At 40.8% G+C, this 26,315-nt stretch overlaps 2 protein-coding genes and 1 long non-coding RNA gene across 4 annotated transcripts in view; 2 read left to right on the top strand and 1 right to left on the bottom strand.

Annotated features, from left to right (window-relative positions):
• LYRM4 (LYR motif containing 4) overlaps positions 1 to 1,413 on the top strand; it is a 92,707-nt gene extending 91,294 nt beyond the window's left edge. For both annotated transcript variants that reach the window (XR_007629884.1, XM_050323277.1), the window contains one exon: positions 1,036 to 1,413. Coding sequence is in view for 1 of the 2 variants with exons in the window: in XM_050323277.1 (XP_050179234.1) it covers positions 1,036 to 1,098 (63 nt within the window). In the remaining variant the exon portion in view is untranslated. The remainder of the gene's footprint in view (positions 1 to 1,035) is intronic.
• Positions 1,414 to 8,533: 7,120 nt separating this feature from the next.
• PPP1R3G (protein phosphatase 1 regulatory subunit 3G) lies at positions 8,534 to 10,714 on the bottom strand. Its single transcript, XM_050323249.1, has one exon. It carries the CDS (start codon positions 10,691 to 10,693, stop codon positions 9,842 to 9,844), a length of 852 nt encoding a protein of 283 aa, XP_050179206.1. The 5' UTR covers positions 10,694 to 10,714; the 3' UTR covers positions 8,534 to 9,841.
• Positions 10,715 to 10,987: 273 nt separating this feature from the next.
• Positions 10,988 to 25,867, top strand: LOC126644228 (uncharacterized). The gene is made up of 3 exons (XR_007629889.1): positions 10,988 to 13,906; positions 16,559 to 16,786; positions 24,622 to 25,867. It is a non-coding gene; the product is annotated as an uncharacterized LOC126644228 (long non-coding RNA).
• Positions 25,868 to 26,315: the final 448 nt, after the last annotated feature.

Genomic DNA, 26,315 nt, shown 5'->3' with positions numbered 1-26,315 from the left:
TAGTTTGAGAGCCTGACTTGCTGTCAGGCTTAATTTGAACAGTATTAAATTCTACTAAATATATTGTGTTTAGTATAATTAAGCATCTAGCTTTTTTTGTCCTAATCCCATAATTAAATATATGATTTTTTTGTGAAAAGGACACAGAGCTACTGTGTACCCTGGCCTTAGGGAGAAAGCCAGGGGCAAGAAAGGGCATAATAGATATTAAAAATTAGACTCCAGAATTCATACTTTTAAACATAAATGTTGCCTTCTCCTGCTTTTATTACCCTACTTGCATGAAACATCTTCCTTCCACATCTCAGCTGCTAAGCGAAGAGCTGTGTATGATGACTGCACACCTGACTACAATTTACTAAAGTTATAAGGCAGAAAGTACTAAAGAACAAGAGGAATCAAAGCATCAGTGTTGCATTTTTGCAATTTTTCATTTCCTTGTTGCACTAGAAAGCCCAAATATAGAAGGTCTGAATACCATCTCATGAACAAGAGGTAGTTCCAGTGTGTGTAAAATGCTACTGCTGAACTAACAACTGTTTAACTGTTTTCACTGTTTGTAAGGCAAATTAAAGTAGGGTTCCAAAGGAAATGAAAAATAATACCATGCCACACAATTTATATCTAGGCTCTCCACCCAAAAAGCATAAGAAATATCTGCTGACTATATCCATATTTTGATTTTTCATTATATTCTTCTTTTCATTTTTTTAAACACAAAACCTGCTTGCTTTTCATCTGTAATAACTTCTAATGTTAATTTTTAATATAAGACTTCGAACAGTATTCCTCAATGTCATTATTTCAAGATTTTATATGTGCAGGTATGTTATGTATAGGTTATGTTTCTTAAGGTCTAGACAACAGTATTATTTACAAAAAGAAGTGCTAATAGAAAGAAAAATGTAATTATGAGAAAGCTTAATATATGGGCTACTCAATTCTTGGGGGGTTTTTTAATCGCTCTTGCGAGGCCTAAATTATAACCTGGTTACTTTCCAGTTTCGGCTTTCTGATATTTTGGTTTGATTTCAGGTTACTATTGGCCAGCTGTACGCCACGCAGAAATTGGTTATTGAGAGTCCAGGAAACACATAGCTGTGAGAAGCCTCTGATCCTGAAGCAACACTGGACCATCTTCAGCATCCTACAGTGCCACGTACAGAAGCATAAATTCACTGCACATGTCTGAGCTTTTCTGTTCAGCAGAAGAAATGCCTGAGAGACTCATTTTTTGGCAACCAAAGTACTATTTTCTAGTGGTTCACACGTTCTAAGATATATGGCTGTGATTTAAAATAATATGTAAGATAGTCTTGAAATGTGTTTGCTTGTATGTTCCATGTGATGGAATATTTCCTACCCTACTTTGACAATAAAACTTCATTAAACTACCTGTAATCAGATACATTATTCTGCTGTTGACTTCGTCTCTCACTGACCATGAAAATCATGTTAGATTTAGAACTCCTCAAGATCTAAAATCCCTCAACCAGTTGCTAAGTTCTTATTGATCCAGTTGCATTTCAAAGTCTACAGCATCTGAATTAAATTACTAAGTACATATTTTATTTTAAATATGAAAACCGGAGATGAACAGAATTTTTGTCTCCTGGACCTCGATACTTACAAATATCACAGGCTGAATTCTGTGGTTTCTTTGAAGAGCATCCCTTGACATTTCAGGAGGTAACATAAAAATTTCATTACTTCTTTAATTTCCAATAATTAATAACCAGTCTTGTCCTACTTTTAACAATTAACAGATCAGACTAGCAAAATGTAAGACTTGCATTAGTGAGGCTTGGAAGCTTTAAAATGCATTTTCACCCCTGAGTCCTTTAATTTGTTGAGGTGCAGCTATTATCAGAAAGCACTACATCACTTTATCTGAGGTTCCCTTTTTCACAAAGCTCCTGAATTTTGCAGAAGAAAAATAAGCTAACTATAACAGTAACTCAAGTGCTGTAAGTCAGAAATCGACAACAAGCTTTGCCTAGCAAAAGTGGAACACTCGGTATCGCATTTTATTGTTTATTATTAAATCCGTAGAATACCCAACAATTTTAAGACTATAAATTTAAACAAAAGCAAGCAAAATTTCTGCTCAGGTTCTGCTCAAGTCATTAATGTGCTTAAGTTTGTTTTCTATGAGAAATGTGCAGAAAAATTAAGTACTGCAAAGCTATTTTAATGGCATACAGAAAAAAGTTTCCTTCTATTTCAGTGGATTGTTGTGGGGTTTTTTAAGTAGAGAAACAGAAACTCAAAACTAGTTCCATAACCCTGTGGCTTTTAACCCCCCCTTATTTTTCTTTCTTCACAAAATTCATCTTTCTTAAGAACTTACTTTTTTGTGTGTTCTTCGTGTTCTGTGATAACATTATTAAAGCAAAGTGTCTAATTATAGTGTCTAATTTAGAACAAACTCCCATTCCTCACTGCCATTTAAAGTGGCTTTAAAGTAAAATTAAAATTTTACAATTTTGTACAGTTAGATTGAAATGTATACTGATGCATTTCATGGACAATAAAGTGTACATTATAAAATACTACGTGTACCTAAGACTACAAATGTAGCCTCCATTCTCACTTTCAGATAAGAGGTAAATACATTAACAATTCTCTTCTTATTAGATGTCTAAGTATTGCAATGTAAATTGCTTTTAATGAACATTTTACTCAAATGGAATTAATTATTCTAATAGGTAAAATACATTATATTCTGTATTTTAAATCTCCGTATTTACAAGTGGATAATTAAGTGCACTTAATGGTGAAAGCGCAGGGGAAGAAAGGTTTGATTGCTATTTAAGCTTCCACTGAGCTCACAGAAATGTAGTAACATCTTATAGTCTTAGATGACACAGTCTTGGAAAGGCTGCCAGTTTTATACTGAAAGAAACTTGGTCCCTAAAACAGTACATGCAAAATCCTTGCTTAAAACAGCTTAATTACTGGAACAAGCACTGCATACCATTTCAAGATCTGAGAATGTATGCCAGAAAGCAAAATAAACATCCTTATAAATAGTGTAGCCCTAACTTATAGAGGGACAACTCCATTGGTAACATAATCTAAGTTTTCACCATGTTTACCAAAAAGTAAGCATTTGGTTTTAAATAAAGGCCTTTTCAATACATAATCAGTTCTTCCAAAATACCAGTACCTTTCCAGTGAAGTTCTTTATCAAGAATACAGCTGTAGATGGTACATGCTCTCATATAGGCATGCAGCCATGGGAATATGAAATGTCTTATTCATTCCCTGAGAAGTATGATGGAGATTACTTCTCCATTAATCAGGCTCTGTAATTTCCCTCTTTCCCCAGTCAGTACTGCAGAGGTTAAGGCAGCTCACTTTCTCAGACAAGGAAAAATGAGTTCTTATTCGAAATTAACGATCAGCTTATCATACATTATTTATACATTACTTATTAGAAGCAACACAAGAACCCTTCTGCTCCTACAGTCCAAAAGTCTGCATAACGCTATCTAACTTGTTAACAGAAGTGCAAAGCTAGCAAAGGTATTGGCATTTACTACTCAAACCCAGCAGTCGTGGCATTTTAGATGATTGTTCCCTGTTTTGGACAGAGCTGTATGTTTCCTTTCCTTGTAAAATACATTGAAGTGCATGCTCAAGTAGTGTTAGTTATGTGCATATCAGTTGTACACGATTGGGAGATACCTATAAATATTATTTTTTCCTTGCCTGATATCCATTTGAAGGAATTTTGTTATACTATGCCCAGTTCTATATAAAAAGATAGCTTGCCAAATGCTTTATCCTTGAAATCCTACAAACTGGAGGGAAAATATTTGCTAACCACATCTGGCTTAGGAAGTCCAGCACAGAAATAACAGTTGTAGGCTGGGATGACTTTAGCATTATGTTTGTGCCCACTTGCCCTTTTTTTAGTCTTGGCTAGGCATGTTGTGAAAGTTTGGACCTGGCTCCCTGCCAAATGCCCAAAAGTCACGACAGCAGCCCCCTTCTCCTCCCTTCTTCCCTTAGGGCAAAGGAAAAAAAAACTATAAAAAGAAATTAAAGAACCCAAAGTCAAGCTCTGGTTTACGTAAAAATCGTATGGAATACTGGGTATTTGGCCACTTCCTTGGTTACAAACTGGTCACCAGGAAGGCCTAGATCAAAACCATCACACATGAGCTCGTTGTCACTGATGGAGACAGTGAACTGGAGGGCTGGCACTGTGGTCCAGCCTCGGAGTTGCTGTGCTCTTACAGCTGCACCTTCTGTGCTTCACCAGTTCCGTTTACGTTGCAATACTCATTAAATCTCTCTTGGCACGCTGTCAGAAGCTTTGTTGGATTTTGTCAAAGCAGTGTAAACAACAGGAATAGTTAAAACACAAAGGAATGGTCCCATGACTTATGTACAATGTCCACTATTATAAAAAGTATATATATTTTCCTTAGAATAGAAGGGAGCTCAATAAATATCTTTACTAAAGCTGCAGTGTCTTAGCAAAACAAGTTTGCTTTTGTATTATATTGAAAATGCTCATCTTTCCCTGATCTTGACATTTTAGCAAACTATTGACCTCAGCAGTATAAGCCAAAATTTGAATGTTTGCATATACTGAAGTTTGCTGTTACTTTTACAGTATAAACTTAGAAACAGCACTCTGAAAGAAAAAAAGTAATCATTTGATTAATATTAGCATCTCTTCAAAGGATAGGCATTTCTCTTGTGTGTTACAGCTTCTCAAGAAATTTTACTCTAATGGAAAGCACGGTTTCAAAATACCCAGATATACCAGAGGTACAGCTGTCTGGGAGGAGAACAAGCCAGCAGAGAAGCATGTGAACACTTTACATACAATGCTGAAACAGCCTAAGAAGGATTTTAATTTACTACTCACTCTTCTCAAAAGGTATTTCTATATAAAAAAACTTCACCAAGTTTCCAGGCCTTAAAATCGTGACTTTTACCCTCTTAACATCAGCAGGTGGAATAATTTTATGGAGAAGCACCAGCCCCTCAACTTACTTCCTGTAATGCAACATAAACGCGTCTCTCCACATACCCAGCACAGACCATATGTACGCGTAAACAGAGCCATGAAAGAGCTGTGCACCGACTGTTTTCCTGAGTTTTCCATAATGATCTACAGTGAAACACTGGCATTATTCAAGTCAGGACTATACTGATCGCTTTGTTCCACCATTCTTAACACAGGCAAATTATTTCATACTCTTAGGAATATTTTGTTTGACAGCCTTTATAAAAGAAAGAAGTAAGGTGTGCAGCTCTTTAACTGAATGTTTACGTTCCTACTTTGTCTTTTTTCAGTATTTTAGAATATAAGAATAGTGCACAAGCCCTTACTGTGGAAGCAGGAATAAAAAAAAAACACATAGAGAAGCCAATAATTCTTCCAAAACTGTGTATTTTCTGTAAAAGGAAAAAATTTGGAACTCTGAAACCTGTTTCACAAACATATGCACCTTCAAAAGGATTCTGTTTTGCAAGAGATGCTTCTCTCTAAACTACTTACCTTTTTTACTGTTAAACCCAGTATCTGCTGAAGCTTTGCAAGAGGGGGAAATGATGGTAAGCAGTGCATTCAAATAACTACTCCTCTGTGTTCAGAGAAAAAACTATGGAGACCTGTGAAGAATGTGCAGGCTTTCTATTGAAAGAGTACATCCTATAAATATTTATAACAGTCTTTGGCAATATGCTAATCCAAGGCAAGTAATTTTCCCTCTCTTAAAAAGAATCATGAAAAAACAATTAAGGTGATTTAATTACTGCCATGCATAGACAGCAGATTTTGAACTCTTGACAGGTGAACATTCATCACAGTGCCATGTTGTTCTAACCCCATAACACAAGACTCTGAACAGAATAGACAATTAAGCCTAGATCATTTCCCCTACTTTCCTGCAGTACTTTGGGCTGGATCCAAATCCCAGGGAAGCCAATGGGATGAGAAGCCAGACTTTCCAAGTACTGACTGAAAGCCCCAACTTTAAATAAAACAGAAGTAGTTTTCACACAAGTTTGCAGATCTTCATGACACCAAAGTAAATTTAGCTTCACAGTCCTTTTCTGAAGCAGTTAAATCTGAATTTAAATGCAATTGTACATGGCAAAAAAATTGCTTAAGAAAGATTTAACTTGATGTCCTTCACAGTTACCCCTATAGAGTTTCAACTATATTAAATTTTTTTTATATATATATATATACCTATAAAACCATTTGGCAGCTATTTCTCTCCTAAGCCCTTAATTCATGGCAGGGGGACAGAGGTATATGCTTAAAATGAAAATCTTTGGAGATGGATTTTTTCCAAAAGGGCAATAAATCTTTATCATTTCTTATTAAAGTCAGGGGAAGGACCATGTTTATGAACACATTCTCCAGAAGTTATGCTTCAAATCTTTAGAAAATACATTAAGAGTAATGCAACCAAACAAGAAGAGATGTGCTTCACTTAACATTTTACTCTACTGGCCTTTCAGATTTTACAGAACTAGAACTACTTCATTTTGAATATATCTCTTTGAGAATAATGTTGCAATTATGCCACATATCCCAAACATATGACCATGAACAGCAGCCCCATGTTTTGCTGGTGCGGGCTTGCCATCCTTCAGTATGCACATGGTCTGGTCTGGATTTTTACACTGCTGCCCAGTATAATCTTTGGTAAAGCCTTGCATTTCCATAGCCTTCAGTAACCACAGCTATGAAAATACAGACAACTGTGTGTAGGCTGTCTTTGAAACCTCCTTTAGAAACCTAAGCTTCTATAAAATCTTAAAAGCACACAAATGTACTGTCTATTAAAACTGAGTATGTTTAATTCTTGTCTGAGAGGGGTTACCCCTTTCTTTCACAAAAAGTAATTATTTATAACAAATAAAAGCACTTTATCTGTTATCAAAGCACAAAAATGTTGTTCTTTAATTAACACAATTTGCAGGACTTTGGATTGGCACTGATTTTTGGAAGCACTCAAAAGATTTTACTGTTTAGCCTCAGCAAGTACTTTCTTGCATTTTGAATTTCAAATCATGTGTTTGAAGAGCGTACAGCAATGCTATGTGTTCTGGATGTCGATGTTTCACACCCATTGCCAATAGCTTAGAGCGTATCAGAGAACATTTTTAGCCCTCTATCAATAAGCTGGGATTCTTCAGGGTACCAGCTTTGCACCTCTGCCCAGACACAGCCACCAGCATATGGCTACTTCTTTAAATTCTGTTTAAGGAGAAATTCCTCTGCTCCTTTTTTTGGCATTGTTTCCTTCTTATCCGAAGCAATTAATAAACAAAGCACAGAACAAGGAATGGGCTCCTGAAATCCAAAGTAAATGAAGGATCAAACTTGACACTGTTAGCACCACAAATCAGCTTAAGAGCACGCTGTGTCATTGACTCAACAATCTGAAGAAAGGCTAATTCATGCCAGATTATTCCATGTAACATCCTGTAATCCTGTAACGCATGATAGATGTAAAACAAAGTTGTGTGGGATGTAGTAGAGTTTGCTATTCTCCCTTAAAACCTTTCATGGTTTTGGCGAGAGTTTATGTGTAGCTTGGAAAATAATCATACGACCTTCTGTTTGCCTGCACAGAGCTTTTCCTCTGTGTGTTGTCAAAGCAACTGGTACAGTCTAACAACAGGATGGTTTCTGAAGGAATTAAAACAGCTCCTTGTCTCTGGCTGTGTTCTCACATTGTGGTTTATATGCAGGTTTTTCAGGGAGGAGGGAGGACAGGTTCCGTTTCAGTGCGCATGTTAGGAAAACTGCAGGACCTTTAGTCTGAAGCTCCCTCTGCTTCGAGTCTTACCCACAATAGATTCCCTGCTAGCTCTGGGTCTGGGCCAGCTATCTCAAAAGGCAGGTTATCTATAGACTTGAAAATATTTTCAAATATGGGGAATTTTATAAACAAGCTATTTTTTCTAATGTTCTCATAATGGCCTTTAAGATGTTTACATCTTCAGAGGAAATGAAGACCTGAGAAATCTCTCAGTTTTAAAAAAGGAAAATAATATTCCAAAGTCTTCCTGAAGAACATACATCCATGTCAGGATATTTTCTGCATTCTGACAATATCTTATCTATTCTTTCATTAAAAATAATAACCTGTATTTTGAGATACTGTATTGAAAGCAAACAAGTAGAGTCAAAGCTGCAGAAGAGCCAGAACAAAACTCGACTGAAACCCACCTATTTTCCACCCATGCTAGTGAAGCTTCCTCACATCACAGCTCTGCACAAGATGCCTTCACAAGTGTCTGTCATGGACTTCCAGAGCAATTTGCCTCGTGGCTGTGGCAGGACAGCACTCATTTCCAGCTACAGCCCTAAACACTGCTTACAGACAGGACACATCCCTGGTCAGAGCGTGGCACACCAACAGCATGATCCCCTCGGCACTGCACACATTAGGGCAGGGGCACCACCAGGTTGAAAAACTAAGAAATATCCTATTACATTTTGCTATACAGGTTAAAAAAAAAAAATAAAAAAAAATGTGTAATGGTGAGCTTTTTAACTTTTTTTAAAACTTTTTTTTATTCTTACAAACCCATTTGCATTGGTACTTTTTGCTTAATTTCAGGACTTGGGACACCAGCAACAGTCAACCTCTAGGCTTGCAGTGCAACAGTGAAGACTGTAAAATCATTTCAAGTGTCCAGCGCTGTGAAGTCCAGCTGCATGCACAACAAAGTCCTTTCCCAGCAACATACAAATACAGAAAAATATGTAGCAAAATAAGCTGAATAAATTATAAATACTTGAGAAATGTGGTGCAAAATGTAACATAAGGAGAGCTGAACTAAGGCACTTGTTTTCATTAGTTACTGAGGACACCCTCTCTGTTATCGCATCGTCACTCCTCAGTGAGAAGGTCATCCAAATCAGCATCTGCTCCCTAAATCTGAAAATACAGAACCGTGTATGAGACGGACACAATCTTGTACTTCACAGTGCATGACTCAAAGGTGTAACCAAAGTTCTCCTGATAAACGCAGCAAATATTTAAACTCCTCCTTCGTCTTGGTTTTCGACTTGTCAGTTGTGTGAAAAGAAGTCACGAGTTTATTTTAAGCAAAAACATCTTTGCAGAAGTCCCTGTTGGCTGCTACTAGCCAGACGGGATCTACATGCAAGCCTGGGGAGCAGGGAGCGGTATCAAAGTGTGCTGAGTGACAAAAACCAGAGCAGCCCTCTCCAGCCCCAGATCCAGCCCCAAAACAGACTGCCTGCAAAGGTGGGACGGGCATGCAAGCCTGTCACGAGTTTGACAGGTGGTCACAACAGTGAATCGTATTGTTACAGAGTCCACTGAACTAAAAAAAAAAATAAAAAAAAAGACAAAACACATCATTGGTGTTGCAGTATTATGTCTTTGAAATGGATGTGAGAACGAGAAAACTGAGATCCTAAGTTAAATTGTAGCGAACACGCCACCAAGTTTTCACACGAGTGCTCTTGTGCATCTCTGACTAATCGGGTAAGTGAAGTCAAGCCCAAATCAAGACCTCAAAAATTCACTTCAAGAGGGGAAAAGCAAAGCCCACGCTACTCATTCTCCTTGTTCCCTCAAAAAAAAAAAAAAAAAAAGAACGATTCCACAAGCCACAGCAATGCGAGCCTACACACATCCATGTTTCGCTGGCAAAACCGAAGTGCCTGCTTAAAAACCACCAGACTTGGGGCAGTCTCCGGGACGGTGGCCTCGGCGCGCTGGCTGTCTCCCTCCCGAGACGGGCCTCACTCCGGGAGCGGGAGGTGCGGGGCCGCCTCCCCCTGCCCGGCCGCGTCCCCTCGGCTCCCCTCGCCCGGCCGGCGTCAGTACCGGGGGGCGGCGGGGGGCGGCAGGGCGGCGGCGGGCGGTGCGGGGCCGCCCCCGGGGCAGCCGCAGCACCGCAGGGTGTAGTTGCGGCCGCCGTTGTTGTCCCAGAACTCGCCCTGCGCGTTGCGGTAGCGGATGGCGAAGTGGAGGGCAGAGCCCTCCCGCAGGCTCGGCGGGACGCACAGGGTGAAGCCGTAGCGCTCGGCCGGCGGGTCGGGGGGCAGGGGGGCGGCCGGGACGTCCACGAAGGAGAGCCACTCGTTGAAGGTGTAGCGCACCGTCACCTCCTTGAGGCCGGGGCCGCCCAGCACTTGCACGGTGCCCCGCACGTCGGTGGGCGCCGCGGGCCGCCCCAGCCGCTCCAGGCAGACGCGCTGCCGCCGCAGCCGCTCGGCGGTGGGCTCCCCGCCGTCGGGGAAGTCGGGCACCAGGAGCAGGGCGGGCGGCGGGGGATCCCCGCCGGGCGGCGGCGGGTCCCGCTCCTCGCCGGGCGGGCTCTGCAGGTGGGACAACGCGGCGGGCGGCACCTGCGGCTCCTCGGCGTCGCTGAAGTGCTTGACGCTGGCGAGGCTCAGCCCCAGCGAGTCGGCGAACTGCACCCGCTTCTTGCACTTGCCGCAACAGTCTTCGCCCGCCGCCGCCTCCCCCTCCTCTTCCTCCTCCTCCCCCTCCTCTTGCCGCTCGCCGGGCCCGGGGGACGGCGGCCGCCCGCAGCGCCGCAGCTCCAGCAGCACCAGCCGCTCCCCCGCCGCCTCCCGCTTGGCGTCGCGGGGCACCGTCGGGGCCGCGCCGCGGAGCCGCCGCTCCTCCGCCGCCAGCTCCTGCCGCGGCCGTGCGGGGCTCGCCATGGCGGGGCGCCCTGCTGGGCCCGTCCCGGCCGCCCCTGTGCCGGCAGGCGGACGGGCCGGCACCGCTTTATCCGGCGCCCCCGCCGCAGGCCCCGGGCGGGGGGCGCCCCACCCCCCCGCCGGGCCCGGAGCCTCCCCGCGGGGCCGGGGCTGGGGCTGGGGCGGCTGCGGGCGGGGGCGGGACCTCCCCGGACGGGCAACGCGGAAACAGCCGCGACGGGCGGCCCCGCACGTCCTCCCGCCCGCCGGGGGCCGCCGTTACCAGGGCGCGGAGGAGCGAGCGGAGAGCAACGCTGGCCCCTGCCCTGCGGGGGCTGCGGGAGGCGGCGGCAGCGGGGAGAGGCGCCCCGCGGGGCCCGCCGGGGTCCCCCCGCCGCCCGCCCCGCCCCGCACTGTCAGGCCGGGGGAAAACGCGGGGCCGTGGGCTGCTGGAGCAGACTTGGTTATTGCTATAATTTATTATTATTACTATTATTGTCATCATCGTCATCATCGTAATTTAGGCTTCCACCCGTCGGAGATTGCCCGAAGAAAGAGCCCGGAGGGTCAGGATTAAGCAGGAGCCTCCCAGCCCCGTGCTGGCAGCACCGAGGAGCTCCAGCCGTGCCCGCGGCGCAGGGGCGGGAGGCGGCGGGAGATGAGCGGCCCCTCGGGACCGGGGCTGAGCCGCCGCCCTGCCGCCATCCCGGGCGACAGCAGCACGGGGTCCTGTTTTTGTGAGACCCGTGGCTTAAGACCCCTGGCCTTTGTGTTTAATTTGGTTTCCACCCATTCTAACTTCAGCGAAAAAACTTTGAGACCAGAGCTCGAGGACAAAAGCCCAAAGGTAAAACAAACTGCGAAGGCATTACATTTTTAAAGTACGATACATTTTGTAAGCCAATCTCTTTAATTTTTTACCTAACCTCGGTACTAACAGTATCCGTGGAAAACCGAGTCCAAAGGCTCAGGAGGCACACACGTGTGCACACGTGACCTCTTAGAAGGTCAGACTATAGTTAAAGTTTCCAATTAAAAAATCAAAGAGGAAAATCAAAATAAATGCATTACCTTTTAATCAAATAAAGAGAAGTAGAATCCCTCTTAGTTTTATTTTCTAGGCATGATGCATAGTAAACAGCATACTCATAACAAGATACTTTTATTAGTACGGTGAGATCCGTATCTGAGAAGTTTCCAAACTTGGTTCTGTCCATTGTGTGTGCCACAGTATTGTCTGGGGGTGATTTGCATGGATGATTGCAAAAATACTACATTACGAAACTCCCCTCCAATCTTTTTCTTATGGAAAAGACACTAAAAAGCATATGCAAATAACACGGTGCTTTTTGAAGAAATATACTCCCACTATGGATGTAGCAAGGAGAGGTTTTTTGTTTGTTTTGCATAGCTTGTTTTATTTTTAGCATCAATCTGGTTGCCAAAAAGCAGCCTCCCAGTGTGAGTGAAAACAGTGCAGTTCAACTGAGTGTGCAGTCTGGGTCTCACAGAGGAATGAATATCAAAGCAGCAGAAACACCACAAAACAGGTTTCTTAGCAGATACTGCTGTGAGGATGTTCTTACTACACCTTGACAGAAGAGCTGAACAGCAAAATGTTACGTAGAAGTGCCAGATAACCTGATTACTCGACATTTGTTTGTAGTTTGGGTTAGAGCATTGTAAGAAGAGGAATGAAGGACAAATATTCTGGCTGGTACCCGCTGTGCTAATGGAAAACATGACAAACACCACTTTGCCATCAACTGCTCATCACCAGCACTTTACTGTGAGCTGCCCCATCCAGCAGGCTGTTGGATAAACCGTTCATTGGAGCATTTCTTTGCCTAGTCCGCTCCAAGTGATCTGGTGTGCCACTATTTTGGCTCTTTGAACTAACCAGTCTCAAATTAATGGTAGTAAACCCCAGAGCATGGTCCTGAGTTACTCATCTGAGGTCTGTGATGCAACACAAGGAGGATCACAATTGTCTTCTTCCTACTGACAGGGAAGGTGCTGGTGTCACCTGCTTTCACCATCACTCCCGACCTGCCAGTGGCTGTAACAGAGCAGGGAATGAAAATTTTGGGCCACTCTCCTGTTAACATTCACTGTGATGAAAAGGGGTTGCAATGCAGGTGCTTTCTCACCTGTCCCTGGAAGTGAGACCTCATGACTCACCTATCTGAGGTTTGTGGCACCTCAAAATTAACAAGCTGGAAAGAAAAATAAATGAATAGATGATGTGTAGATAGGCGTGCTTAGTACTTACAATATGTTTTAGATCCTTTTCATAAAATACAACACTACTACTTTATTTTCTTGAAGTGTTATCTATTTTATGGTGAGGAAAACAGAAGTGAAGAAACCAGTTCTTACTTCCTCCTGTGGAAGCTTTCCCAGTTTGCCAAATCATTAACAAATGTTTTAAGCAGCAAAGGGAAAAAAATATGCCATTTGCTCATAAGGCAAAACCATGTGGACTACTAGAAATTACAGAATAATGTGTGAGGTTTAAGCAAAATAAGGGACAGGAGAAAGCGAAACCAACTGTAAATATTGATAAGAGTTAAGTCATAGGGTAGCAATTAATACACATATCTTGTATGTTCCATAACTCTTGGAAACAGGCCTACAAAAAGAGCCACAATTCACAGAAATTAAGCAAAAGCAGTTAAGGCAACATGAACGCATACTGCAGGAAAATAATTAAAATTAGGTAATTAAAGGCATACAAAGTTGGATTTTAGTTGGAATCAATCGCTACCATTTTGAAAGGGGTAATTTAAAATCAGATAAACCTGTAGAACAGATGTTCAACTTTGCAACAAACCGTGCCAGAGGACATGAGTTAAGGAGGCATTTAGTGTCTCTTATGTAGTTCAAAATGGCTTCTCTTAAAAGAACAGGGCAACCAGGATCTCAGGCTTCTAATTTACCACATTTGTTATTAAAAAAGATGTTGAGATAAAAGCAGAGAGATTTCTCAGTAATAGAGACAGACAGCATATTTGCAGTGAGGAGGCATTTTGCATTCCCTGACCTTGGACCGAATGTGTTTAAGGTCATAAACTACACACAGGATCAACACACCTTCTTTCATTTCCCCCTGTCTTGTTTCCCAGCTGCCCACCTTGATCCTATCCTGCATTCAACACACACATCTTGTAGGAGGATTTGCATCCTCAGAAGAAAACTGAAAATGAAATTTTAAAAAGAATGCAAAAATCACTGGTAAGCAATCTATGGTATTGTTTTTCTCACTACGATTGCATGGGAATGCATTTCTCAGTACTCATTAGATTGGAGATTTTTTGGTTTGGAGCTCTATTTGCTATGCAGATTAATAAATTGATCAAGATGCTTAGATCAATTGTTGTCATCATTTGAAAACAAAATGAACATTAAAATATTTGTTTGCAGACACCCAGAGTCAATTAACTGGAGGGTTCTGTGGATTCAGTTCGACCACACAATGTAATACTGGAACCCATTCAAATACTGTTCATCATTTCTTTTAATGCATCTTTAATATTAGCTTCAACCTTCAAATCCAAAACTAGTAAAATTCTCAGTTAGTCCAAGGGGAAAGTATTCTGCTTCTGAATGTACCTAGTTCAAATATGTGAGATCTCTCCAATTTCCTACTTAAGTCTTTGGTAGGAAAATCCCCCATGACAATAGTTTATAAGAAAATGTGAATGAGTCATAACTCTTAAGCACTATGAAACAATTTACAGGGATTTAGAAATGTGCAGGGATTATCACAGTTCACACACAAAATTAATACCATCTTTTCCCAAATGCTAGCAGCATTCGTACCTGCTTCACTTTGAAAATTATGTAGTTCGTCATCTCAGTTTTAACAGTCATGTTCCTTTTACAGAAATGTCAGCAAGGATATTAATAGCCTCCTCAATTATTTTTAACAAAAAATAAAATGCTCCCTATCCCATCAGAAATTTTAACTTCTCTGTGTTTCTAGTAAGGATGGGATTTCAGTTTACTGTGTTTATGAGGATGGTCAAACACTGAATGAAAATCTCAGTGGGTCCATACAATTAGAATAGAAATTACTCAGAAGTTAGATTATTAGATGTAATTTTCTTCTTTAAGCAGGAAAACCAAGCAGCTGTACTTCAAGAAGACATGCATTAGATCTGTAATGGGAAAAGTACTGAAATGGAAATGAGTAAATGGAAGTGATTGCTTTAGTTTCCAGCTCTTAAATACAAAGATTTAAATGTAATTTCTTCAGGATGCTCAGCAAGTACAAACCTTCAGACTTCTGAGTTGCTCAGACAATCACTTTTAGAGATCTCTGCTGTATGTTTTTTCTTGTGTCTCAGCAGACTTTCATCTGATGTTCCTTATAGGATGTAGAGATTTCTTTAAATACAGGAAAATATACTTACTCCATTTTCCTGAACTACAGCAATGGCTGTGTTTCCTATAATGGTGTTGAATATCCTTTTCAATTACAAATACTCAGTATTTGGCAATAAGGAAAGGAACGTCCCTTCATTTGGGTGAAATGCTAACCTCCTGGAAGGTGGAGTTTTGTAATTGATTTCAGTAGGTCAAAGATTTCCCTGCCTCTGATATAAAATTAAAGCCATTCTTCATGAAAAGTAAATATATAGTAATGGTACAAAGGATTCTAAATTCAGAGTAGAGTTGGCATTAACTGTGACAAAACCATGTTGAACAAAATTCTTCTCTGCACTAAGATTCCTGAAGTGTTGCTTGGATCTTGTGGTTCTTAGAGGTGTCAAGATTTGGCTTAATACCTTTGATACTTATAGGTATTTATCTAAAGTTTTTATAAAATTTTAAGGCATTTGTCAGTCAGTAAACCATATGATGATAAAAAACCCTCCCATATACAAACTGCCGTCCTCCCTTCCTTTATAGACTTACTGCTGCATTTCAACAATTTAACCCAAATAAACAGTCTTTGAAAAGGAAAAGTTCAGATTATCAGTGCGAAAAAATGGTTTCAGCTTCCAAAATGTATTCACGGCATAGGAGTTGAAAAGGGTTTTGTTTTAGGGGTTTTGTTTGTTTTAGTGTGGATCTCCAGAAAGTTGCAGAACCGCATCTCTTTCAAAAGTTTCTGATGAACACTAGGATCCAGGTTCTCACATGTAAAACCTCTATGTATATGGTGTTTTTTGTTTGGGTTTGTTTTCATTTGTTTGGGGGTTTGTCTGTGGGGTTTTTGTTTGGTTTTGTTTTGCAATCCAGGAAAAACATAATTTGGATCAAAATCTTGCCCTACATTATGCTAGTATTGCTTTGGACTTCTGTGTGAAAGAAGCTCTATCTTACTCAGAGTATGTTGATATGAAGAGCATTCTACCCCTAAAACTATTGCTAAGCTATTAAAATAATTATTTTTTCTTGCTGTCTCTCATAAATTGCTGGATTTTGCTCCTTCTCTGCCACCTTGAAGTCTGCCTTCAGAAAACCAAAACCAATGTCTTCTTAAAACTCTGTAAAGAAACTTATTCAGACAGAAGATATGTTTACCTCTTGTCTAAGGATACTCCAAAATTCCAAATGCTTGGTATACCCTCCAAAATGTACTTCTAGAAACTACATACAACCTGACAAAACAACTTGTCTCTAGACCACCTCTTTTGAGTTGTTAGCCCATGAATATTACATGTCTGAGACATTAGGTTTATCCCCTCTCCTTTCTTCCCCCTCTAGGGCATTAGATTTTTTTACCCATTGGAAACGAGGCATGAAAATGGAAAACAACATGAACTTGTACCCACATAAATTCTGCTTTGTATTTCTGTGTTTGTCTTTGTTACGAGCAGCAAGGTGTGTAACTCACTCAAAATCAATAGTGGCATGAACTCATTTGGTCTCTCCTAGGACACAACAGAATTTGCCAGCTGGTCAGAAGGACCTTCATGACGTCGGCTGGCAAAACCTTGCCAGTCTTTAGAGTTGCGTTTGACGTGGCATAATGAAATGCTAACCTGACCTCATCAGCTCAGATACCTCCCTGTCCTTTGGGAAAACAGAGTTGTGCAATACAGCCTGTTTTAATAACTGCTGGCAAATGCAGGCCAACCTTTTCAGTCCAGCAATCACAGCCCGGTAAGTTGTATGTAAGTTCCATTTTTTTTCACTTGGCTTAAAACAGAGGAATAGGCTTTCCAAGTAATCTTGCTGTAAAAATTCTACATTAAAAGTTTTTGCTTGAATGTGTATTTTTTCAAACTCTCAGAAAAGGAGTAAATTCAACCCTGTCTGTCTGCATGTCCCAAGGACAGCCTCAGTTACAGTTTGTTCTCAATTGTTTAGCTATGATAGTAGATAGTAAAACAGGTATCTGATAGAGTATATCCTGTAAGAGAGACAGTCATTTATATCGATTCTCATGACTTATGAACATAACTTCAGTTGATATATATATATATGTATATATGCCAGTGACTAGGTATCAGTAACAAAATACAGTACTGCTAAAAGCACAAAAAAGAGACTTTAGAGCTGAATTTCAGTGAACAAAATAGATTTTGTAGTGGGCTGAATAAAGAGAGATTTGTTTTTCTAAAGAATGTTAATAGTTGTTACAGTAGGGAAAAGAGCAGAAATACTTGCTACTTTAATATTAGTGTCCTATTCTAAAAAGTAAACCTGTACTTGAAAACTCTCAAGTACATGAACAAGAAACAGGACTGCATGACACAGCCTAATGCTACAAAAGTAAAGGACTGGCACAATTGCTGTCATTAACAGTATGCAAACAGAAGTCACTGAAATAGCTGTCTGTGAATGCAGGGATGCTTCCTCCTGCATCACCAGAAGTAAAAATAAAAAGAGAGTTTTTTATTTCATTGACTATAAATACAGTTGAAGTCCCATAGTCCCATAGGTTCAGCACCTTCATCAGAAAAGGCAGAAAAGAAGCTCCATCTGGTGGTGTGGTTGATTGTAATTGCTTTGCAATTTCATCTAATTATAAATACATTCCTCTTCCACAACAAAAATGAAAAATTGAAGTAACATGTAAAAGATCACCTGTTGTGCAAGTGGAACCACATTGTCAAACACTTTAAGATCAGAAAACACTCTAAAATCAGGATCTTCTTCTATATGAAACAAATCAATTGAAGCCTTTCAATACAAGGCACACATGATCCTGTTAGGGTACTAATCTAGGATAGAAACAGATCATCAAACAGAAATGGAAGGGTGCATTAGCACACTTCAAGAGGTGACCTGTTGCACCCTGGAGTGGGGAGAAGAGAAAGCAGAAATCACTGGTTAAAGGATGGAGGAGGTGTATGGATATGAAGTCAAGGTTGCTGCTGAACCTGTCACATAAAAGTTTATGTGACGTATACAGAGGTATTAAAAAGAATGTTGCTGTGTCTCATAGTAAGGAAATAAACCATTCTTCAGTTAGTTATTTTTTATAAGAAATTACGTTTTCTTCAATGGCAATTTTGTTGAAAAGATGATACTTCCTGTCTTGAAAAAAAAATCTTGAACTGTTCTAGCCATAACAGATTTGCAACATCTTAGTATGAAAAACAAAGCAGATGCTTGAATCAATTTCTTATGTAGTAAAATAACTAAATTTTAGGAAACTGTTTTCTTCTTCTCTGCCTCCACTATATTCTTTTTGCCTGAGCTGTGAAAATTGTAGACATGGACAAAACCAATAAAGGAACCTGGATGCACAGAACAGCTTAGCAAAAATAAAAGATCAGGCTGGCCAACACTTATGCTGGCTATTTGTGAACAATTGCTGAACAAAATGCTGGTGGCCAGGTAAAATAATTTGACCTAAGCTAACAAATAAATTCAGCTAGTATTTAATTGCAAATATCTGTGTACATGCAACATCTGAGTAATTTCAGCAGTCACTGCTCTGCAGGGTTGGGAGACACATTACACCAAGCTGATGTTATATTATAAGCATTGTAAAATATAAACCTAATTGGGTAAATGATGCTAGGTGTAGCTACTGAAATTCTATGCCTCATTACACATACAAACTCATCTCTGCTACTGCTCCTTCAAGAAATGGCAATTTCTCTCAAGACAGTATCCTAGCCCACGTTTGTGCTAAAACCCAGCAATCTTAAACATAAATATACATAAACCTTGTCCTGCAAACTCAGTAAAAAAAAAAAAAATACAGTTTGTCTACTCTTTTGTAGTGCCCACATTTCAATGGGCAGTATGCTGCATTTCATCAAATCAGTGCATCATTACCTTTTTTTTAAAAAGCAGAACAGAGCTTAGTATTAATTACCCACCAAAAAAAAAAAAAAAAAACTTCCATGTTAAAAGAATGATGGGATTACAGATTCAAGCACCAATACACTAAAAATTGTCCCAAGTCACATTGCCTTTATAATCTTAATGCAGCCCTTTTTTATTTTTTTGAGCAAATCAGTTAGGTTACAGCCTTTAATTATGCATTTTAGGCCATTTTTCTCTCAGGACTGTCTCATTAAGCACACAAGATAGACAGCTACTCAATGGTGTTGTCACTGCTTTTCTCTATACTGCTCGAAGTGTAGCTGTAGGCCTTACTTACTGAACAGTATTCCAGTCCTGCTCCAGCGATGTGACTGGATTTCCTCGCAGGATCTCAAATTGTGCTCAGCACCACAGTATCTTCAAGTGCCTCCAAAACAGTAGACTACTATGAGATGAAGTATTCCTGATTTTACCATTAGAGAGCTGAGCTGCGGAAAGGCCAAGGTGGAAAGTGTCTGTTTATTCTAAGTGCTCATTTTGGAAGTGTGCAACTTGACTGTTGAAGTTGCTTATGAGTATAGAATATTTTTCATGGACTCAGAGCATCACTCCTTTTGATTTCAGCTAGAGCTCTAAGTGCTCAGTACCTCTGAAATCTGACTGCTTGGGTTACTGGGGTAGAAAGTTAGCAACATGCAACAGGTAGCCAAGTTAGTTTAAGCAATTTGCATAGCACTGCTAGGTGCTTAATGGCAGGAAAGCAATAAAATTTAGTCCCTTTAGGGTAGAAAATGACTTGCCTCCATGGTAGGACCATCCTTTGCCTTCTTGCATTCTTTGTAATTTGAAGCAAATGAAGTCTAACTTCTCCAGCCATGTATGTAGTATGTGATGATGGCATTAAAATCTTATCAAAGAATGTTATCATGATTCATATCATCATGAATTGCAACCTTAATAAAGTTCTTTTAAACTGTTTCTTCCTAGTACTGGCTTGGCACAGTTCAGGGCAGTTCCTTTTGCAAACCATCTGCAGATAATACATAGGTCATATTTTTTATTTAAGAATAAGTTTAGCTAAATATGTTTCCTTTGCTGGTATCTGGAATCTAATCTGCTGTAACTGCTTCTGTCTCCATTTTCATATCCAACTAAAACAAAAGGACAAATCCCACATGTCTCCTATTTCTTTTCACTCCCAAACTGAGGAGACATTTAAAGGCTGCTACTTCCATGATTCAGTGCATCCTTTCTAATGTCTCTGTAATATGATAGACTGTGAACGCAACCTAATGGTGCCAAAACTGAGTTGTTTATCTTTTTACTCGGTGAAGCAGAAGGACTCAACTCACTTCAGTTTGAAAATACTTCAAGAAAAAGCCACTCCTTGTAAGCAGCTCAAAAACAATTCAGTTGAAAGACACTTTGTTTCCAAAACAAAGATGTTCTTGAAGAAGAAGGTGCCATTCACACCCTGCTCTGTTTCCTTGCATTTCATTTCACTTAATTTTATATGCTGTTTTCAACTTATCCCACCAAGTGAAGAAGAAATGGCATTTCTTACTTCTTCCACAAGAAGGATGCATTTATTCCCCAAAAGAAGTCCCTTCCTTTTCACTCCAAAGGTTTATCTTGGCCAAATGCAGAGCGTTTTTATTTAATTGTGAAGCCTGTGTCACTTTCCAATTTGAAGATTAATGATTATGTAAAATTTTATGTCTCTTTCCTGCCATATGTTCAGGGGGTTTTATCATTTTGGTTTACAGCTGAATCCATGTAGTCATCATTTCTTGATTCATATGACAGAACAGGAAGACCCATGAAGTAGTAGTTCAACTACAACAAGATGCAAATCACTTTCTTTATTTTTCACATTTAAGTGCAGCAGATAAAAGCAGTGAAATGGTGACCTTTCAGTATGTTCTGCAGAGAGCTCTAATCCTCCAGGCAACCAGTGAAGTCTAAAATGTATGTTTATACTCTTATCTATGCTTCTGTGTCTCATATATTCTTACTTGTTTATAGTCATATACATACAGGGTTTTTTACATATAGTCATATACATGTGTGTATTTACATTAATCTGATAGTTACCTTTCACACAGTCTTTTCAATACTTCCTGAACCAAAGTTGCTTCCTCTGATCCCATGAGCCAGTTAAACATTAGCGGCTGTCAAGCCCTGTTGGAGGGTGGGGGCAGGGATAATTTTTTTAGTGTATTTCTAGTCTAAAACTTCGAATCTTGCTCAAATGAATGAAATATAGAATTCTAATTTTAAACTTGTGTCCTTCACTTTTGATAATGCCACGCTGCTCCCTAAACATTTAGATCCTGCTGAAAATACTACTCTTACCTGGAATCATGATTTTTGTTTGTTAGGATTTTTTAATCTTGGGTTATTTTAAATTACTACACAGTTTCTGTTCCTTGATTTCACATATAATACTGGAGAGAGAAATCGAGAATCCAAGCCCTCCAGTAGCTGCATTTTGACGACCTGTGTGCAGGCAGGGTGGCTGAGACAAGGTCTCCATCCAGCCGTGGGGAAACAGGCTTCCAGCTGGCTCAGAGAGCAGCCTCCTCTCTCTGTGGCTTTCTGCCTCTGCTGGACATGTCTCCAGCTTCTCTTTGCTTGAAACTAGCAACCACATGGCTCAAAAGCTGCAAGGTAAAAGGGTGATTGAAATTTTACTGCTCTGAACCTGCAAGGCCACACTTCTCTGTCCGTCCTCGGTGGAAACACCTACAGCCAACCCAACATGAGGCTGCAGAAGTGTGAAGTGCAGCATGGGACCTTTTACGGTTTGGAGGTGCCAGAGGAACAGTTTATTAGGGGAAAAATGCCAGTGGCAATCAAAATACTTACTGCCAATATGCATTAACAAACAAAGGACTGCACAATAAGAGGTACAGGAAATATTACTGATTTACTGGTGCTAATGGCAAATCCTCTCCTTGAAGCAGTCTGGAAGCTGGAGGTGTGACAGGAAAAAAATACTCTGCACTGGTCTTAAAAGAAAATGCATTCTATTTCTAAATCTACACACATTTTATTTTTAAGGTGTGTACAGGAAGGTCTGCTTAGTTTTATTTTCCCTTTGCTCTACATTCTGAATCTTCATGACAGTGTATTAAAGTAACAGTGTGATCTGCTGCAATCCCAGGAGCAGCACTAATGTTTCTAGAAATTAAATGCTCTAAGGATACTATCAAGATAATTTGTGCAGGGACAACTAATACCCTTTAGCACACCACTTCATACAACTGGAAAAATTATGTACATATTGAGAACAAAACTGCTCTGACAAGTTTAACATGACCATGTTAACTGGTTAGTCAATTTGAGGAGAAATAATGCCTGTTATATGTAGTGGCAGGAGAAGAGACCTTAGCAATGGAAAAGGCAGCAGTTTTTCATCATCTTGTAAAGGAACAAGGAGAAGGACACATATTTATTGCTTGTGGAAGGTCGAGGTGGGTGTGGAAGTGCTCCCTAGGACATTTCCCAGAAGATGAAGGGGCAACCAGAGGAACATGGCCACAGATTGTTACCTACTGCAAGGAAGTGTGAATAGAGAACAGAGTGCACGTGCCTTATATTAGCCATAATGTGAGTGCCCATTGATTTGTTTAGGAGGAGATAGCGCACAATGATTCCCTGGTACCATGCAGGTGCCTGACAAAATCTAATCCTTAGGAGGCAAGTGGAGGTGAGGACCCTGCTGGAATATAGATGAAATACACTCCTGTTCCCCAGAACCTTACTGAAGGAATTCTCCCTCACATTTCTTCTCCCACTGTAATACCACAAAACTGAGTGAGTATGAGGTTTCCCAGATTACTGAGGGCTTTAACTCTAAAAGAAACAGATCAGATGGTTGGTTGTTTGGGGTTTTTTAATTGTATTTTAAACCAAATCCAACCACTTTGTCCATGGTTAGCGTTCAGTATTCTTCCTTTCTTGAACAACTGATTTCTGGAGTAGCTTGGCAGAGCTTTGTCTGTAATCCCCTTGAAGAACAAGTCTGAGTGGGATCTTTTTTACACTCCATCACTGCTCTGACTATATGGACTGAAGTGCATAAAAAAGAGGGTATAAAACTAACTGTCCACATATTCCACTTTCCTCAGCGAAAAAAACAGTTGATCAAGTAAATTGCTGGGTTTCACTCTTATGCACTTATTAATTTCAGATGAACATGGCACCAGAGGTATCTGTTTTTTGTTTTACAAAGCACTAATTACAATAGCCAAGGTTAAAAGATCTAGACAACTTCCTTCCTTCTGCAGTCAACACAATTTAAGAAAGAAAAAACAGTGACTGAAAAGAAAAATACTGTGATTCATCTTAAAGGCACAAACCAATTTCAAAATACTGAGATAATTTCTTTAGGTTTGATTTTATGAAACTCTAAGTCTCTTAATAATGTTGTTTGTAAAATCAGAAAATACAGCAGAAAGATTGAGTTAAGACAGTCCTTCTACAGTAAAAAAAAAAAAAAAAACCAAAAAAAACATGCAAGAAGCAGCTAGGCTTCACAACTACAGATATTGTACATAATGTGAAGATTAGACTGTTCTTTCCAAACTCTGTCATTTTATACCAAAACAGAATTGAATTTCACCAGTCTCAGGAAATATTTGAGATCCTTCTGTATTCCAAGCTATTACCACAAGTTGCCTCAAGGCAATCCTTTCCTCTTTACTACAGCCTGTAACTGTCTTCAAGCAAGCAGAAAATGAATTGCTGTAGAACTGCATTACCCTGTCACAGATTTGAAATCCTTGGGAAAATTGTGATAGCTTTAAATCTTAAATTACTTAAAGCTTAAAAGGTTTGAAGTTTTTTTGCAGTATACAGAAATCCCATACCAAATTACTCATAAAACTGTAATGACCACTGTAAAAATGTCAGCATTAACCAACAATTAGCATACAAACACACACACACACATATATATAATTTAAAGATGGGGAAATTCTTTATGTTGCAGCACAGACTACTAGACAGCTAAGTGGGCTTTTTGTAACGTAGTTCAGTATCTTCAGGAAGTTCTCTAAAACATACATACTCTATAATAGAACAGCCAACATATATGAGTAAGAGTGGGTTAAGATTAATTGCCTGACATATGAACCAGCAGTGATGTGAATCCTTCAATGCTCCACTGAGCTGCAGTGAACTACACTCCTGCCAGAATCCATAAAATACTGACTTAATATGCTACCATGAATCTTGACTCTCTTGACCCTTCCCCAACATATTTTTCCCTCATTTCTTTTCCCATCCTTTTGTATCTCTAGCAGAAAGCATAAATTTTATTAGCATAGAGAAGCTCACAAAAAACCCAAACAACAGAACACCCACAAAACAAATAAAAGCACACCAAAACAAAACCAAAACACACACACACACACAAAAAAACCACCTCCACATGCTGCTCTGAGTACAGCTGAATTTCCTGCCTGGCTCCCTGGGCTTATTGATCAGAGGCTTGAACTTTTCACCCCTGTAGTAGAACAAGCTTTCTGATCATCGCAGTGTGATGCTCATCTGCACACAGAGGCTTCTGCTTGCGGGTATGGTAATAACTGACATTAATCCTGTAGTGCTTTTCCCATTAATGTTTGCATGCTTTAAATTAGAAGGTTACCCTGATTACATAGCCTTTTTTTTGATTCATAATAATCCAATCAATCCAATTTATACAGGCAACGTGAGTGCAGAATTCAGCCCTCCTCCACAGGCATTAATGAGCCAGCGAGTTCACGACGTGCAGTTTCATCTCAGCCTCACGCAATGGAGGACACAAGCCGCCGAGTTCCGAGTAGCAGCATCCTGATGTCAGCACACAAGCGCTCAGAAAGCACGTGCCCTGAAACAAGTGGGTCTAAATTAGCCTAACGAACCAGAAACACTGGACTAGTAACTCCTGGGTAGCATTCCTCCTTCCATCTGGGCAATCATGGCTCTGTAACACAGACCTCACACTGCGAGCTGCTCCTAGCTACTAAGCCAGCGACATGGAGCAGACCCAAACATAGACAGAGCACCAGGAAACTGCAGTCTGTGCCAATAGCAGAGCCTGGGCCTATTCACTGCTGAAGCTGGAGCTGTAACGTAACATAAATTCATCAGATTGGAACATCTAGAAAACCAAATTGCTACCTGCTTACCTCAGCCAAACAGGCAATACCTGACCAGGCAGTGAGCAAGAGTGCTCGAGTTATGATATCAAACCACCAAGGTATATAGCTGGTGAATGAGTAAAGTCTTAGCGTAGTTGATGGTTCATATCTGTGTAACACTGCAGTTGTTGGAACAAATGACCTTACCGTAACCTATACTTTTCTTCACTAAACAAAGTTCCTATATTAATATACATTGAAGAAACTATTCCCCTCAACATCTCTTGAGAGAAATAATCACTCATGTACGCCTGAGTGTTAATACTGAGTGTCTCATCGAGAAATAGCAGGTCAAGATCTCCACAGGGCAAGCCTGGGATCTCTAGAACAACTGTTGTAAAACTGACATCAAAATCAAGAGTCAGGTTTGCCAGCTCGATGGACTTTTGGTGAACAGACATGAGTGGTGTTTAAGGTAAGGTTACATACAGCCTCATACAGTGTACAGAAACAGCAACTACCAAGACAGTTGCTTGGTACCATTTTAAATTAAATCAGGAGCCACAAAGGTAGGGGAGTGGGAGAAGAAATACTGCAGGAAGACAGAAAAGAGGAAATTTTTGTGCATTCTTTATATAAAATATATAAGGGGCAGAAGGGGCAGTGAGACAACACATGGGAGGCAGGGCCCTATCCCATGGCCCTTGTGCAGTATTTGCTTAACTGAGCAGACTTGCAGGAATCCTGAGGCCCTTTCAACACTGCCCCTCAATATCTGCAGAGCAACTTGTGAGTCACAGAATGGTTTGGGCTGGAAGGAACCTCAAAGATGATATATGGTTCCAACGCCCCTGCCATGGGCAGGGACACCTTTCACTACACCAGGCTGCTCAGAGCTCCATCCACCCTGGCCTTGAACACCTCTAGGGATGGGGCATCGCCAGCTTTTTTGAGCAACCTGTTCCAGTGCCTCAGCAGTCTCACAGCAAAGAATTTCTCCTTCATATCTAATGTAAACCTACTCCCTTTCAGTTTGAAGCCATCCCCCCGTAAGCAGTCCCTCTCCAGCTCCCGTGAGCTCCCTCTGGGCGCTGGCACGCACATGCTTTAACCATCGCTCACTACCGCAGCTGCACACGCAGCCGAGCGGGTGCCGGGGCTGTTCGGACCCCGCGGGGACCGAGCGCCCCGATCTCCCACACGCCCCGGGAGGGCACGGGCAGCTCCCCTGAACCCCCGCGCCCCACGGCGGAAGCAGCGGCACCGCCGCAGCCGGC

Source organism: Myiozetetes cayanensis, unplaced genomic scaffold, assembly GCF_022539395.1.
Source record: "Myiozetetes cayanensis isolate MyiCay16 unplaced genomic scaffold, myiCay2020 scf1, whole genome shotgun sequence".
Taxonomy (NCBI): Eukaryota; Metazoa; Chordata; class Aves; order Passeriformes; family Tyrannidae; genus Myiozetetes; species Myiozetetes cayanensis.
This window is presented reverse-complemented; position numbering and strand designations above follow the sequence as displayed.